Below are 16,709 nucleotides of genomic sequence, written 5' to 3' on the forward strand. Positions count from 1 at the left end.
AGGTGAGAAGTACCACCTTGGAATATAAGACACACACAAGAAGAAATATTTGCCAAAAAAAAATACCTGCTTTCTTCAGGAAATACGTATGCAGCACTGCCATTGATCTGACAGGGTTCGTTGTCTTTATCTTGGTTTAAAGAAGCCACAAGAGCTATTCGGTTCTGCTGTATCTCCCACTGGCGTGCAATATTACAAATCGTTAACCGTTTCTTTTCCTGAAACAAGATATAAAAATCATAAAAAATTGTGACAGCGCAGTATCGACACACTTGTTTGTTCTGAAAGAAATATTCTGCTTAATCAAAACATTTTAAACATTTTACATTGAAGAAATGATAGTACTGGTTGGTAGTTACGCATTAAAACCAAGGCATCATTCTAGTGCTATTTTGCATAACTGCCAGCAAACAATGATTTCACAAAATTTGCAGTAACAGAAACAAGAAAAGTAACATAAGAAATCCACAACTTGTGAAAGAATAAAGTTAAACTATTTAGTTCGGATAACCACAGAAGTCTCATTTTGACAGTCTGGAGCTACTTGTAATACTCTTCCCACAAAACAGGGCAGTCTGCTTCTATTTTCCTCCATGCTGCTAGAGTAACCCTAGCACTTAAGCTAAGACAGTTATGCAACTGCTGTAAGTCTTAGCAGCAATTGCAACATACTCTCTGTGGGGGGGGGAAGTTATCTTCTGAAAAACGGAAAAAGTCAATTTTATAAAAACAGAAAGTGAAATTACGTTCCTGATAGACACAAGGACTAAACAGATCTAAGTACAAATATTTTGTAATAGTTTTTTAAAGTACTTTTTATATTCTACACAGGTCTTGTCAATGAGCCAGTATTTCAAAAGTCTATTAAATAATTGTTCTTGTACAGTCATGCAAATCCTGTCAATTACCTACAATTCTATATGTAGGTTATTATATTGTATCATATATTTGATTTAATATATCCCATTTAGCACACTTTAAAAGGTTAAAGAACAAGGTGCTTTGTAAGAGCTCATGGACTGGCAGCTGAACTCTCATCAAATGAAAACTGCACAATATAAATAATATCAAAGGGTAAATTAATTGCTAGTTTCACTTCATTTGGTTTTTCTGAACCAGATCTAATTCTCTGGGAGTCGCCCATCTCACTGTTACACTGCTCTTAATGAAACTCAAACAGGGACTTAGAATTTCTGAGAGGAAAATATTACAGAGGAGCTTAGCATAAAATAAATTTACATCCACAAAATACAGAGAAAACTAAGTGCCAGTCAAAGCCAACAATTTATCGGTTTATAATATCATACTCTAAATTGATGTTACTATAGAAATGCAGCTTTCAAGTCCATATGAATTAACAACCTTAAAGCTTCCCAGTCTTAGGAAGTATTAAAAAACCCATGGTATTCTAAGAATCCTTTGATTTCCCTTATATACTTAAGAACACCACTTTTGGAACTGGAATACAAACATCCTGATATTTTGGAATGGAGGAGGGCAAAAAGGCAAACCTGAATTTGCCCTAAGTAGTACAAACAGCAGTTCATAGGCAGCCTCTGTATTTGTCGCTAATTTTACCGATAAACAGGGGAAGGATAAAAGGTGCATACTCCTCAGATGTGCTAATGAATATTCTACTTCAATGCTATGAGATTTTGGATTGAAACAGCAAGTACTTGTTAGCTTCATGTTGCAATGATCTCAAATTGGGTCTAAAAGGACCTCAGGCAAGGTAAATCCCTGTTACCAATTATTTCCTTAGAGCATAAGCTCAACACCTTGATCAATTTCTTAACAGTGTTAAAAGCCTATCTAATACAGTTTTAAATATCATTACATTAGTTCCTGTCTGCTTTAGAATATTTTGTTAGGCTGATTAAGATACAAGAAAACACCACAATATTGATTAGGATTTAGAAGGCTGCACCAAAAGTCCTGAAGGCTAGAAAGGCTTTATTTGTTTTAAAATTGAAGATTGACATTTCTGTTTTAAGACAGACTCTATAGCTGGGAAAATCATCAGCACAAACCACAAAGTTTTATTATAGCCCTTTTTTCAAATAGGAAAAAAGAAAGATAATTTATATGATATGCCTATGGAGAAAGGCAGGGGACCAGGGTAAACCTAATTTTACAATTCAAAATTAACAATTTTGGTATATTAAATTTGACCTATACTCACTCCACCCCTAGGTTTTATATATAAAAGTAACATGTGACCATTACCATCATGTTCTTACATAAGTCCTTTCACAGTGGGAGAGTTGTGGACATCACTGCAATGTAGTTCACTAAGAATGTTCCCCTCAGTACTCAAGTGTTGGAGATATGAAGTGTAAAGCACTAGAAATTAATGCTGCTTTGAAAAATAGTAGATCAACAAAAAAAGCAAGCATTTCATCATCTGCAACTGCTAATTTATGGAGCCTAAGAATTCCTTTATTCCTTAAGAATAAAGAACAACTGCATATGTATGTTTCAGAGTAAAACATTTAATACCTACCTGCAAATCTGTCATGCTGCAGCTATTACACTGAGCATAAACACCATGATCTGTTTCAATGACTGATAATGCAGAGATAGATCTACTAGACTTTAAGTGCTGATAAACATTATGTCCATAATTGTCTACAATTGACACTGAAAGTACATGGAAACTACTTCAAAATTTTTCTTCTTCTGAAAGTTTTTCCATTTTAAAGAGCTCAAAACTCTATTTCACAGTCAATTTGCCCAAACAGTTATGATGTTGTCTGATTACAAAACACTAAACGCCCAACATTCACAGACTTCAGTGATGACTGTTCTCCATGTCACAGAAAGTAGGGGAAGTTGAAATAGTCAGCATTTTCCTCCAATCACATTTAGAAAATTCTGTTTGTTCTGGAGGGTGAGGGTCTCCACATAACCTCAACTACTGTATAGCTCTACGGCTTTCTTAGCCCTCAGCTGTGGGCTGCTGGATTCCTACAGAGCTTTGAAAACTTCCAAGAACTTTACAGAAAGAAAATTTTAGAAGTGTGAAGATTCTGCTAGCAGTAACTACTTCTTGTTCCAGTAAATAGTAAGTTCAGCCTCTGTTGGAAAGGAATTACATTCTCTGTACATTTTAAAGTACATCTCAAACTTTCCCAGAGGAGTGAGTTTTAAACAATAAGCAAACAGTCTGGAAAAAAGAGAGATGAAGAAACTCTGCTGTTAGGGCAGACAAATATCAGCAAGGGAAAAAAGAGATGACATTGCTGAAATTAACTTTTTTGATGCAGTGAATACAGGAAAACAGCAATTGTTTGCTACTGAATGAGTGCTTATAATTTTCACTTACAGTGCATATAGTTTAAGAAAGTTTGGAGGAAAGTGACAACAAGAATTGCAGAATATTATTCTCAAATTTTTTCTTCAGATTTAACTACAAAGAAAATCCTACAGTTTGCAACTTTTTTCACTGGACATTGTGTCTATGAGCAGATTTGTTCCTTTCTATTAAAATGTGTGGAACAGGAAAAAAGAAACCAGAATCATAACATACAAGAACATCTTTACAAAGACAAAATATACAAAATCACTGAATCATGCAAAAGATATTGGTATTTGGCTCTTATGCCACTTAATTACTTGAAGATAAGAAAGATACCTCAATTAAATTACAAAGCCTATAATTTAATGTTGAAATCTGAGTAGCAATGGCATTATATACTAAAAATATTTTTTTTTTCTTCTAAGGGAAGTTTCCATTAGCAAAATGCACTGAGAAATCTAGGCCATCAAGACAAACAATCCCTCTGCTACAAGGAAATATTACATTAATGGTTAAGAACATGAACTACAAATAAACACTTCCAATAAGCACCTACTTTTTTTCCAGTCCAGAAAAAAAAAGGGGGGGGGGGGGGGGGGGGGAGGGATGACACAACACAGCAAAAATCCCGTAACACTGCTTAAAAAAAAAAAAAAAAAAGACTGTATCTAACACTTTTTTGTTATATTGATTTTTTTTTTTTTAAAAACAGAAAATTAAAATATACATGGATACAAATATATAGGAAATCAAAATACATTCTCAGGCACTAGACATGGAATCCTTTTTTTTCCCCCATTCATATATTTAGGTTCTTGGGATTTTTTTATATACTTAAAACTTCTTATATTATATTGTTAACATTCTATTTGCGTCTTTTTATTTTTCAGAATTTCATACATTTGCTACACTTCTTACAGCCTCCTGCAACTACTGCTACTTGCAGTCTAATCCCCTTCATGAAATACGATTTTGCCTAGGCAACTTAACAATATGGATACCGGAAAATTTTTTGTTTGTGTTTTTGACTGCCAAATTGAAAGAGCTTTTTGTATAACCATTACTGGATGACAAGAAGTTTTAGGCACCTTTTTTCCTCCAGAGAAAAATGATTTGGAGACAAATGGCAATATTCACACAACAAATGGAATGCAGATACTCTTAGATCCTTGAACTTTGGTCTCCTATTAGCAACATAGGTCATTTAGTCACCAGCCCCACAAGAGTATTCTGGAGTGCACCTCAGTCTCCCCTGTTAGAGCTATTCCATCTCATGTATATAAGCATTAACCAGGCCAGGTGGTCTGGTAGATAAGTGTTCTTCTGAAAAAGATGACAGCTGGAGTCTAGCTGCTGCTCTGACTGCTTAACTCCTTCTACAAAAAGGAACAACTTCAACAGGAAAGAATGAAGGAAAAACTACTTCAGAACACCCTGCATGGCAGCAGTTATAGAGCACTCACCTGAAATGGGGGAGACCAAGTTCAAGGAATTTGAAATCACTGAAAAGTCCTTTACTTTACTCTGGATTTACTTTATCTCTGGATTTGTGAAAATGAAGCTTGCCATCCTTTTACATATATCACACATACATTCAACTGGGGTTTTTTGCTACAATATAACTTGCATAGTTGACTGAAGAAAGTTTCAGTTGTGGAGTGCACCGTTTAAGCTGTAAAAGAAAAGTTTGAAGAGAGAGAGGCATATTGGGATACGTAAGAACTAGAGCAGAAAATGTTAGGATATAGATTATTGCTGCAAACTGGTTTATAGTAGGCTTAGAACAGCCATAGAAAATACCTTAAGTAAGGTCTGTTTATGGCTTTCACGCTTCCTTTCTTCCTCTTTCCTTGCTGCAACAGATGCCATACGTCTTTCTTCTTCCTGGATTTAAAAAAAGAAAAACAGCTTCATAAAAGGAGAAATTAATCAGGTTCTGGAAAGTATTACTGATAAGTTATTAATATATTTTTAAGATTGTATTTGAAACGCAATTTTTAATTTTAATAAAATTTTAGGATTTTTAACATTTTAATGTTTCTAAACATTATTAAAAGCAATAAAATTGGTAATTATAAATAAATCAAGAAATACAGAAGAAATAGGTATCTACTCAGATGCAAATGCTGAAGATAAAGCCATTTTTAAAACTAGCATTTGTAAAGGTCTTTGAAAAAAGTATAAAGCATATGGCGAGCATGACAGCGAAAAAGAACATTTTAAAATAAAACAGTGCATTATATCTTTGTATCTTTGTAATAGTTTTTGCAATTCATAGGATTTTTTTGTAAGAAAAGACAGAGTGAATGAGCTAAATTCTATTTTTGCTCAAATCATAATCTAAGATTGATTTTTACCATTATAAGCTGTTTCCAGGGGCTTACTTTTCTCAATCAGCAACAGAACTTGAGAAGAAAAGGATATTTTCAAAGTTAACTATAGTATATTAACACTATTTCTCATCAATACTATTACCTATACAAGAAGCTTCAAGAAGAAAGCCATTGATTCCTAAATAATGAAAGCCACATAAGTAAAGGTGCTTAATTTTCCTGGTACAGCAATTTAATGCTGCAATACACCCATATTAGGTTGAATGCTCCTTGTTTACAGAAGTCTAAACATTCTCACAGCATGGTATTTTTAGAACTTATATTTTCCAAGTAACAAAAGAAATGTTCACTATGAAGTGAAAAGTGTAGAGTCCTTCCAACACAAATATTTGGGAAGCATACTTTAACTTATTTTGATTTACTTCACTTGCCATTTCGGTGTTTCTATTAAAGTATCTTCCCAGAACATACAGAAAGTGTTTTGATTTCCCTCAAAATAGAAAGCTCCTGTCCTAACCTTTTCACTTTCCAGGAAGCAATGTGTTAAGAAAATTAACAAATAAAAATGAACAGAAAACATCATCAACCATGAAGACATATTGATATGTCAAAGTCTCTATAGACATAAAACGTACTATGTTTAGAGCCTTGTAAGAACCCCTAAGCACACGGGTGACTGCTTACTGGACAACGAAATAAAACAGGAACTTCAAACTTAGCATGGCTATTACGTATTTAAGAAAATAATTTTCAAAGCATAAGAAGTTAGGTTCACATAGCAAACTTACTCTTATATGTGTACAGCCCCCCTGAAACTCATTGACATATCATGGATTTTGACATCAATCTGAAAGGTGATTAAACAACAAACTTCCAAATTGTTCCTCCATGACAGTAACCTAATATGCATGTACTAAACAAGAGGAATAGCTTAATGCAGATTAAGGCATGAGGCTTTGGATAGAGAAAGCTTCTCTAACCCAACTGCATGCAAGAATTTCCCTGGCACACTAATTGGAAAGCCTTTTTCCCTTTTTTTTTTTTTTCCTTTTGTTTTTTTTTTTTTTTCTGAAAGCAACTTCTGGCCTTTTGAGGGTGAAGTTTGGTTGGCGGCCTCCTCTGCTACTGGGCTTTTCAGTTCTTCCTAAACAAGGCATTACCAAGGGGCTGGTGTCATAGAATTACAGAATAATCCAGGTTAGAAGGGAACCTCAAGGGGTCATTAGTCCATGTTGAGGATCAGCAATAAATAAGTAATTAAATAAAACCACACACAGATACAGGCAGCCTTCTAGATCCCAATACAACAAAATACTACACAATTAAACCCAACACCTGAAAGGGAAGGTTCAGGATGAGGTTGTGAAAATCATTAAGTAAACCTCATGCAGACAATATGCCACAAATATGAATGTGTAATTAATAATGCAAACCAAAAACGTACTGTTCCTCAAGATATGATTAAAAGTGTTAAGAACTACAAACATGATTGTCATGACAGCCGTTTACCCCAATTACGTTACAGCATACTAAGTTTGTGTTTACTTAAAAAACCCTGAAGTCTTAAAATAAAACATAAACACCAAACTACATTAGTGGTATCTTTCTATAAAAAGTGGGTTAGACTTTTTTTTTAATTTATTTTCTAATTAAATCTCTTCATTTGACCTTACATTTATGCTTTTTAAGTTGGCCTCCTAAAGAAACAAGCTGTTTACAATTTCAGTGTCTTCATCTCCTCTAATGACTTTTCAACACATTGAACATATTAAATAACTTAAAGTATGTTTAGAAGTCTCAAATTAAGTGGGTTTTTTTTGTTCCCTAGAAGTTTGATTATATAAAATTGGTATGTAGAAAGAAGATAAATGTAAACTAGTTTTCCCACCAAGGGAGAGGAAGCAGAAATTATCCATTCTGCTTGGCAGAAAACAGCTGGCCAGTCAGACTCGGCTCCAGACTAACTGAGGTACTGTGTTTTGCACTGGGGAAGGTGAGAGTTAGAGAACAAAATGACACTAGTGTACAGGAAGTTAGCCTTCATTAATTTTAGTTCTTTCAAAAACAACTTAAGTTTTCTTTTTTTTCACCCCAAGCTTTACAGCGAACATCCACAAAGTTCCCTAATTCAGTTTTCTCTCAGCTTCCACAGATATCTCTTCTTACTCTATCTTCCATCTCAAAGCCTTCCTTTAATCCAGCCCAAATGCATACTTTATGACACCGTCTTCCATACGTGAAGGTCTACTGCTCTCATTCAAGTCAGTCCAGCACTTTGCCTGCCAACATAGTCTCAATAGAAAGAATGAAACAAACTAATGCAAATCATATTCTAACAAGTCTTTTATTAACTGAATAAGACTTTTTTTCTTGATCAAGAGTTTATCCTAATTACAGACATTTAAATACTACTATTTCTTTTACAGAAGAAATTAGCTCATCCTGAAAAGAAAATATATCCTAGTTTTACTCACTATTCATAAAGGCAGAATGACAGAGAACACATCTGAATAAAGATCAATGGCCAAATCTGCCTTTTATGGAAATCAAATCCATACACATTTCTTGATTAATCTTAGACAATACATGCAATCAATCTTGAAAAACACAATATCCCCCCAAAACCCCACAAAAATAACCCCAGAAGGCCCACAAAGTTTTAAAACAAAGCCCTTAATAACATTGCCACAATTCATTTTTACTATCACCCCTTCTCCTCTTTTAGCTCCAGCTCTTTTGAAATTCTTCCCATCTCCCTTTTTGTTTGTTCCCCCCTCATTATTCTGCTGCTATTGTCCATAACTCTGTTTTGTTTTTAAACCAAACCCTGCTGGACAAAGTCCATGCTTTTCCAGAAGGTCGAAGTGCCAGATCATTACAGAAGGACTTGGATGTCCTCTTGTATATTGAAATCTCCTCCATTTATCAGTTCTCCACTTCCCATCTAAAAGCCTACTAAAAGGCTAAGAAGCCACCTTCACACACACAAAAAAAAAAAGAGAGAGAAGAGAGGAAAAGTAAAAGAAGAGGGAATATACTTCCTAAAGAAGTAGTCGTCTCACTTTCTGTAATGAGATTTTGAGGCTGCAGGTTTACATTCTCAGTGTAAAGCAACAGTAGCCACAGAACACAAGAAGAATAAGGCGCATTAAAGCTACTACCACCCTTATAAAAACTTTCCATTTCAGCCATAACAGAACTTATCTGTAGCTTTGGCATGCTGATAGCTCCCCCTGCTGCTACCTGGGCGCTACCATAACTGTAACACCACAGATTCTGGCCAAACCTACCATGGGATCATCAGTCCTTCAAAAGAGGTAACATGCCGCAAGACCCGAAAAGGATCCCAAAGAGACCATAGTGGAGTGCATGTATTCTTCCTCACTACTGCTTTACTATTATTCAAACAAGTTGTTCTTCAAGAAATGATACCATTTAAGTCACAGGAGAAAAAGATGCCAAGTTAGCACACAAGCAATGCAGCATTTCATTTCCATGGTACATCTACCTTAAAATTATTCAAATAATTATACTATAGATTAGAAACAGCTATAGCACATTTGATATAAACTACGCAATGAAAAAAATGGAGAATATGAAGACTGGACTGGAATATACATTCAAGCTTTCAAGGCATAAAGAGACTCAACACAGTACACTTAAAATACACAAAATTCAGCTCACTTATACTTGCAGAAGGCAGACTACTTTTTGTTATGTATACCACAGAGGCCAATTTTACACAAGAATGAACTACAAATGTAAGGATGTTTCTAGTAGAAATACAGCATGGAAAGTAACAAGTACAAAATTTTTTGACTAATCATTCTTTAAGTGATATTTGACAAGTGAGATATATCTCTGTTTTTCAGTTTTAGTATTAATTTCGTATATTTTTCGTAAGACCTGATTTAAGAGAGAGGACTACAATCCACAAGAACAACTCTAGAACTTCCTGAAGAATCTTATTTTCAAGTGGAAAGAAACAAAAAGTTAGGTATCCTTCCCTAAAAAAACAGAACACTTCATGGTGGTGATGGAATCGATAACAAATTCTATTCTGGATTAAAGCAGTAGAACCTACTCCCTGATCAGCAGAGAAATATCTAAGCAAATAATCAAAACCAAACACAGCTCTCTTACTTTAAGCATCCAAAACCTATAAAACCTCAATGAAAAGAAGCAAACTTTTACTGTTAAAAACACACAGCTTGTCTTTCAATTTGGGAACCACAGCACATTTAGAAAAATATATATACACATTGTATATTATACACACACATACATAAACATACATATACATATATATATCCCCCTTAGCAAATTCTGTTGAGAAAGTGTATTTAAAGATATGGATAGCAAGTGTTCTTGGCTAAATAATTTCTCAGTAAGGAATATGTAGACATTTCATTCATATTTTAACACATATCTGCAGACAGTATCTGCTTGCTGTTACAAAAGACTGGAGGAAAAAAAAGATAGATCACAGCTAAACTGTAAGCACCACTGGATAGGTCCACTTTTTCGAAAGTTCAAACTACAGAATGCATTCAAAAAGCTTCAATGCCCAGAAAAACAACCATTATAGCATGTTAATCAAATAATGTAAATGACTACATGCGCAACCTGAGCCTGCTTTGACTGTAATGCACTTCAATTTCACATAAGCCTATTTCATTGAGCCATAAATCAAGTCACATCAGTCCACCTCAGTTGTGAGGTAAAGGTGTTAACTGTTACAGACAGTTGCAGATGGTTAACACCAGTGACATACAGTAATCTCTCCAGCCACTGTAATTCAGCCTCCTCCCCACTCTAAGCCTCTAGATTGACCTATCAAAGTCTGAGAAAGTAAAAGATTTCTATTGAATGGATGTTTGAGATATACAATATGAAGTGGATGGGTTTTTCAGCTGAAAATCATCTTCTAGTGTGGACAATGAGTAAGTGTTTACAGTCTTACAGTGAAACTTGTTACAGGTGACTAACCTCCACTGATTTCACCACCACTGGGTCTGTGCCTCAGTGGTTTAAGAGCTTAAATCTTACATTCAAAAATGGCTTAGGAATTAGATGGCCTAAGAAAACACCAACTTCCTCACAGGTCAGCGTTTAAAAGTTGTCATAATATGATGCAATCCCTTGAATAAAGGCAAATCTGCCCTGACTTAAGAAATATTAGAACAATTACAAGGCAAAAAAGTTTTATTCCAAGGGCAGAATATTTGATTTTCATGACAGCTGTATGTTTCTGAATAGTTCCCTAAGGCAGAGGCAGTTACCACCAGACTTTTGCTCCGAGGTTCCCCTTCTCCAGAGAATCCTACAGAAAAGGCCTGGCACCAGAGAACATATGTCTTTTGAACACCAGTATGAATAAAGCTTTGAAGTCTCTTACAAACTTTTGAAAATATCCTTCAGATTTTATTCTTTCTTGAAATAATTTTCTTGTCCCAGTGAAGCCAGCAAGTAAAAGAAAAGTTAAAAGCAGAAGTAACAATTGTGTAAAACTCAGTTCTCGAGCAGAAGAGCTTCTGGAAGGTTAGTGAAGAATTCCTAGTCAGAAAGAGCCAACATCCCGGTCCAACTCTCAGTTCTTTACAAAACAAAGCAACGCTTAAGTTCAAAATGGTCTGGACGGTCTTCAGACTAATGAAGAAAAGATCCTATAAATGTAATTAGAGTTTAGGTATACTAACCGAGTGAGAAAAAGCACATACCCAATATTGTATTTCCGTTCCCCACCAAGTTACATTTACCCTTACAGCTGATGGCAACAGTATGTTGCATCCACCCAAGAGTACTGAGGGAGCTGGCAGAGGAGCTTGCCAAGCCACTTTCCATCATCTATCAACAGTCCTGGTTAACAGGGGAGGTCCCTGATGACTGGAGGCTTGCCAATGTGACGCCCATCTACAAGAAGGGCCGGAAGGAGGACCCGGGGAACTACAGGCCTGTCAGCCTGACCTCGGTGCCGGGGAAGATTATGGAGAGGTTCATCTTGAGCGAACTCCACAGGCAAGTACAGGTCAACCAGGGGATCAGGCCCAGCCAGCATGGGTTCACGAAAGGCAGGTCCTGCTTGACCAACCTGATCTCCTTCTATGACCTGGTGACCCGCCTGGTAGATGATGGAAAGGCTGTGGATGTCATCTACCTCGACTTTAGCAAAGCTTTTGACACCGTCTCGCATAATATCCTCCTCGGGAAGCTGGCAGCTCACGGCTTAGACAGGCATACTCTTCGCTGGGTAAAGAACTGGTTGGGTGGCCGAGCCCAGAGAGTAGTGATAAATGGTGTTAAGTCCAGTTGGCGGCCGGTCACGAGCGGTGTTCCCCAGGGCTCTGTTTTAGGGCCAGTCTTGTTCAATATCTTTATCAATGATCTGGATGAGGGGATCGAGTGCACCCTCAGTAAGTTTGCAGACGACACCAAATTGGGTGGGAGTGTCGATCTGCTCGAGGGTAGGATGGCCCTGCAGAGGGACCGGGACAGACTGGATCGATGGGCCGTGGCCAACTGTATGAGGTTCAACAAGGCCAAGTGCCGGGTCCTGCACTTCGGTCACAACAACCCCATGCAACGCTACAGGCTTGGGGAGGAGTGGCTGGAAAGCTGCCTGGCCGAAAAGGACCTGGGGGTGTTAGTAGATAGCCGGCTGAACATGAGCCAGCAGTGTGCCCAGGTGGCCAAGAAGGCCAACAGCATCCTGGCTTGTAGCAGGAATGCTGTGCCCAGCAGGAGCAGGGAGGTGATTGTCCCCCTGTACTCGGCGCTGGTGAGGCCGCACCTGGAATACTGTGTCCAGTTTTGGGCCCCTCACTACAAGAAAGACATTGAGGTACTGGAGCGTGTTCAGAGGCGGGCAACGAAGCTGGTGAAGGGTCTGGAGAACAAGTCTTATGAGGAGCGGCTGAGGGAACTGGGGTTGTTTAGCCTGGAAAAGAGGAGGCTGAGGGGAGACCTTATCGCTCTCTACAACTACCTGAAAGGAGGTTGTAGTGAGGTGGGTGTTGGTCTCTTCTCCCAAGTAGCTAGCGATAGGACAAGAGGAAATGGGCTTAAGCTGCGCCAGGGGAGGTTTAGACTGGAAATTAGGAAAAATTTCTTTACGGAAAGGGTGGTCAGGCATTGGAACAGGCTGCCCAGAGAGGTGGTGGAGTCACCATCCCTGGAGGCGTTTAAAAAACGGGTAGATGTGGCACTTCGGGATATGGTTTAGTCTGGTCTACCCTTGATTAGTCTAGAGTGGGCTTGGTAGTGTAGGTTAATGGTTGGACTGGATGATCTTAAAGGTCTTTTCCAACCTAGATGATTCTATGATTCTATTCTATGATTACTAGGCAGAATAGCTGGATTGGGCATTGCCAGCTCTCCAATTTTATCACAGATCTCATAATACTTGTTATTTTTCTTAAAATCCCAGTTTCTTAAGTCACATGATTACCTGGGTAACACAGTTTTTATTGGAGAAAACATAGAGCACCCTCCACATGGAGGAAATCTTAAAAACGTTCTCAGGGCTCAAAAACCAGAAGAAAAATAAAAAGAACGCAAAACACATTCTTTTTACGAGTAGATTTATGAGCAGCACAACTGGCGAAGCCTGGTTTTCTGTGGCTTTTTGTCCTGTGGTTGATTTTCTGATGTTTAACAAGGTGCAAACCCAGATTAAGTTTTTCCCGTGGCTGTGCGTTTCTAATAGTTTTTTCCCCCATACAGATCCCATAGAGCCTAAAAAGGAGTTTGAGCTCTTTCTACAGTTTTTCCCACCACTGAGAGTTCTACCAGGATCTGTCTCCTCTCGAAAGGGGTGGGGGGTGGGAGGGAGAGACATTTTCTGTATGTGATTCAAGTTTCTGAAATAATACTGAGAAAACTATCTTTTTAAAAGCAAAGCAATTAGCAAGTATTCAATTAAGTCAGCATAAAGAAAAGTCAGCACAAAAGAAAAAACAACCCATGGAATACCTGCAAACAAACAGGTCTTTAGTGTTTTCAGTGCTGGCAGTAAGTCTCATGTCCCAAGCACTTTATGTTTAAAATCAATGCTTTCTACATAGGTGTTATATTTTACATCATAATTGGCTCTATTTTATACTCACGGTGGATTGGCTACAGCACAACAGGATAGATGGTTAAACAACAGCTGCAATTTATGAGGCAGTACAGCCTTTGTACAAAGCAAATGAGCATTTAAAATAAAGTATATGTATCAGCACCCAGTCAAAAAAGATAACACTGCAATACTGTTACTTGTAAAGCATATTATATTTGTTATCTTGCTGTTGGATGCATTTCTCTTGTAAGAAGATCATGCTTACACATCACTTCTGAGTAGACACACAAGAATTAGCATGGCTATTCCTATATTAAAAGATAAAATAGTTGACATAATGTTAGGGCCCCCATTGATTGCCCTTCATCCTATACCTTACAGTGTATTTTCAAGAAGTCTGTAGGAGACTTAGTTGTCTGCAAGTCCTGTCTTCCTTATTGGGGTTACTCGAACTTGAGCAGCAGAAACAGAAATGAATGAGGAGAGTAGGTTAGGTAAGGAAGGGAGAAATACAGACACACAGAAACAGTGGGATCACCAGGTTTCCTTAGGGAGGCAGACTAAAGAAACCAACAAGATTTTCAAATGAAAGAAGATACCAATAACACCAATTTTAAAGCAAACAGACTATTCCTTTGGAAGAAATTTGCTGTTCCTTTTCAGCTATACAGCAAACCAGTACAGACTGTGTTGAGAAAGTTCTAACCAAAAGCTCTGCAGATTCTCTCATGTCACATGGCAATTGATCACACAGTATTTACTAAGGAAGACTTTAAGCATTTGAAAACAGACATGTTAAAATGAAGTAAAAAAGCACACCCTTACATAATACTGACAAAAGAAAAAATATTGTAATGTCTATACACCATTCAATTCTGTACTAAATTAAGAAAGAAGGGTGGTATTTATAATATACATATATGCACAGAAACCCCTACGTTTTACTTCTGAATTTCAGGATCTAGTAAGTTTGATGAAAACAGAAATTTCTTACTGTGATTCTCTTCATATCTAGCTGTCGGAGCTGCATCATATGATGGAGAACAGTGTGTTTGTACCATGTCTCCTGAGCTATTGGATTGCCATCAAGGGTGATATCTGACAAAGATGAGGAATCAGCAAGGCACAGAATATCCTCAAAACTGTAACCAAAAAAGTTTAAAGTTTTAATGTCACAGAGTAGGAATAACTTTGAGATGGAAGATTTTATTTCTTAAGGACAGAACATTAATATTTACCTGTACTGAAAAAACTCCACCCATCAATATTGTATATGATAAATCAAATTATAAGTATTTTGAAATACCAGCTGCTGCTGTTAAACTTTTTCATCTCTTCACATACAGTGAAGATGTGAAGAGATGCAGAATAAGGAGAACTTGTTAGCTATGGGAACATAGATTCACCTAAAAAAACCCTAAAATAGGATACATATCAACTCACATTCAAAAAAATCATACAAGGTGTATTTGCCATCAAAGCCAGCATGAAAACCATGGAAAACAGAAGAAAAAAGCCAACCACAAATACCACAGAATGATCCTGGGTCTTTGTGACATTAAGTATCGGGAAGAAAAACAATTACAAAAGCATGATATTATCTTCAAAACAGATCTGTCTATTATTCCAAGTTCAGTCTACAAACACTAACAAGTTGGCTTTTTAGACATCATCTGATTTGGTTTCCTAAAAAAAAAAAAAACCAACCTGACCTGTGTAAAAAGTATTAAGTATTTAGAGATGTACAGCCTGTATCATGTTCCTTTCATTGAAGATGGAACGTGAAAAGAATGCAGCTGACTCAGATAAATTGTATTTTTAAACAACAGAGAACTATTTAACTTGATTTCAAATAAAGATGAACAGTTACAGAAATAAATATGACTCCCTAACACCTTTTAAGAAACTGATTACAGTGTACAAATGTACAACTGTGCACCCATCCTTATACTCTTTGGCCTTCAAAAGTTGAGTCCGTGTTACGCAGTTAAGTAAGTTCAAGTGGAAAGTTTGAAATAATTTGACTTGGTACTTTCGAGAATGAAGTTTAAAAAAATCTGAAAATTACAAAAAGAATCAACGATGATCACAAAATATAAACAGAGGAACACTTTACTAAATAAACAAATACTTAATGACATTCTAAAATAAGAAACCATTTCTGAAGTGGAAAATACAGAATTATTGCCATTCTTTTAATATTCTGACAATCTTACTGATTGCATCAACTGGTGATAGTTCTCACTCTCAGTGGCAGGAAAAGTCTTCCTCCACTAATACTTGGAAGGATACCAAACTTTCAGTATGCCCTGAACTTAGGGATCAGAAATCATATGCAGTACAGATGTTCATATTAAAGATTGTCATTGAATAAAGTGGCAACTGCCTTTATCATTGATATCACTCAACTTTCAAAAATGCATACAATAATCTGCTGAGGACTAACATTCAGCTGCAAAGGTCTTCAGATCTACCAGAATATCAGATTTTAAAATCAGATATCCCTGAAAGATTCTAGGTATTAGATAAAACAATTTCTGCAACAATAACAAAAAGAAATACGGATAAAATATAAAAATAGTATCATCAAACAGCAATCAGTCTCAACCAGCAGAAGGAAGGCCTGGATACCAACGTAAGCTAGCAGGAATAAAGAAAAGAAATCACCCAATACAAATCTCAAAAAAACCCAATGCAATTAGTACAGCATGCAAGTAACTTCTACACTATATACCCAATGGATGCAGCAGAAAAATGACAGTGAAGCAGAAGATACTACTACCTTTCTGCTTAGTGTATTAAAACAACATAAGAACTGATGGAAAATGAACTATGTACAGATTCCAATGAAGGCAGTGAAGGTGCTTAGCATATCTGAAGAATTGAGTGTTTTGTACATGTGGTTAAGATGACAAATTTGATCATCATTTTCTGCTTCTTTTTGTGATCCAGTTTTGTTTCCAGGAAACAGCTTGCGTAACCACATTTTTCGAAGATCAGGCTGACATATTACTTAAAA

General features: G+C 36.7%; 1 protein-coding gene across 2 annotated transcripts in view; it reads right to left on the reverse strand.

Moving 5' to 3' along the window:
- LRRC49 (leucine rich repeat containing 49) overlaps window positions 1-16,709 on the reverse strand; it is a 63,213-nt gene that overhangs the window by 11,789 nt on the left and 34,715 nt on the right. For both annotated transcript variants that reach the window (XM_075714153.1, XM_075714152.1), the window contains 3 exons: window positions 14,685-14,832; window positions 5,099-5,182; window positions 67-218 (listed from right to left, as the gene is read on the reverse strand). In XM_075714153.1, the coding sequence (XP_075570268.1) occupies window positions 67-218; window positions 5,099-5,182; window positions 14,685-14,832 (384 nt within the window). The remainder of the gene's footprint in view (window positions 1-66; window positions 219-5,098; window positions 5,183-14,684; window positions 14,833-16,709) is intronic.

This window comes from Pelecanus crispus, chromosome 7 (assembly GCF_030463565.1).
Source record: "Pelecanus crispus isolate bPelCri1 chromosome 7, bPelCri1.pri, whole genome shotgun sequence".
NCBI classification, from domain to species: Eukaryota; Metazoa; Chordata; class Aves; order Pelecaniformes; family Pelecanidae; genus Pelecanus; species Pelecanus crispus.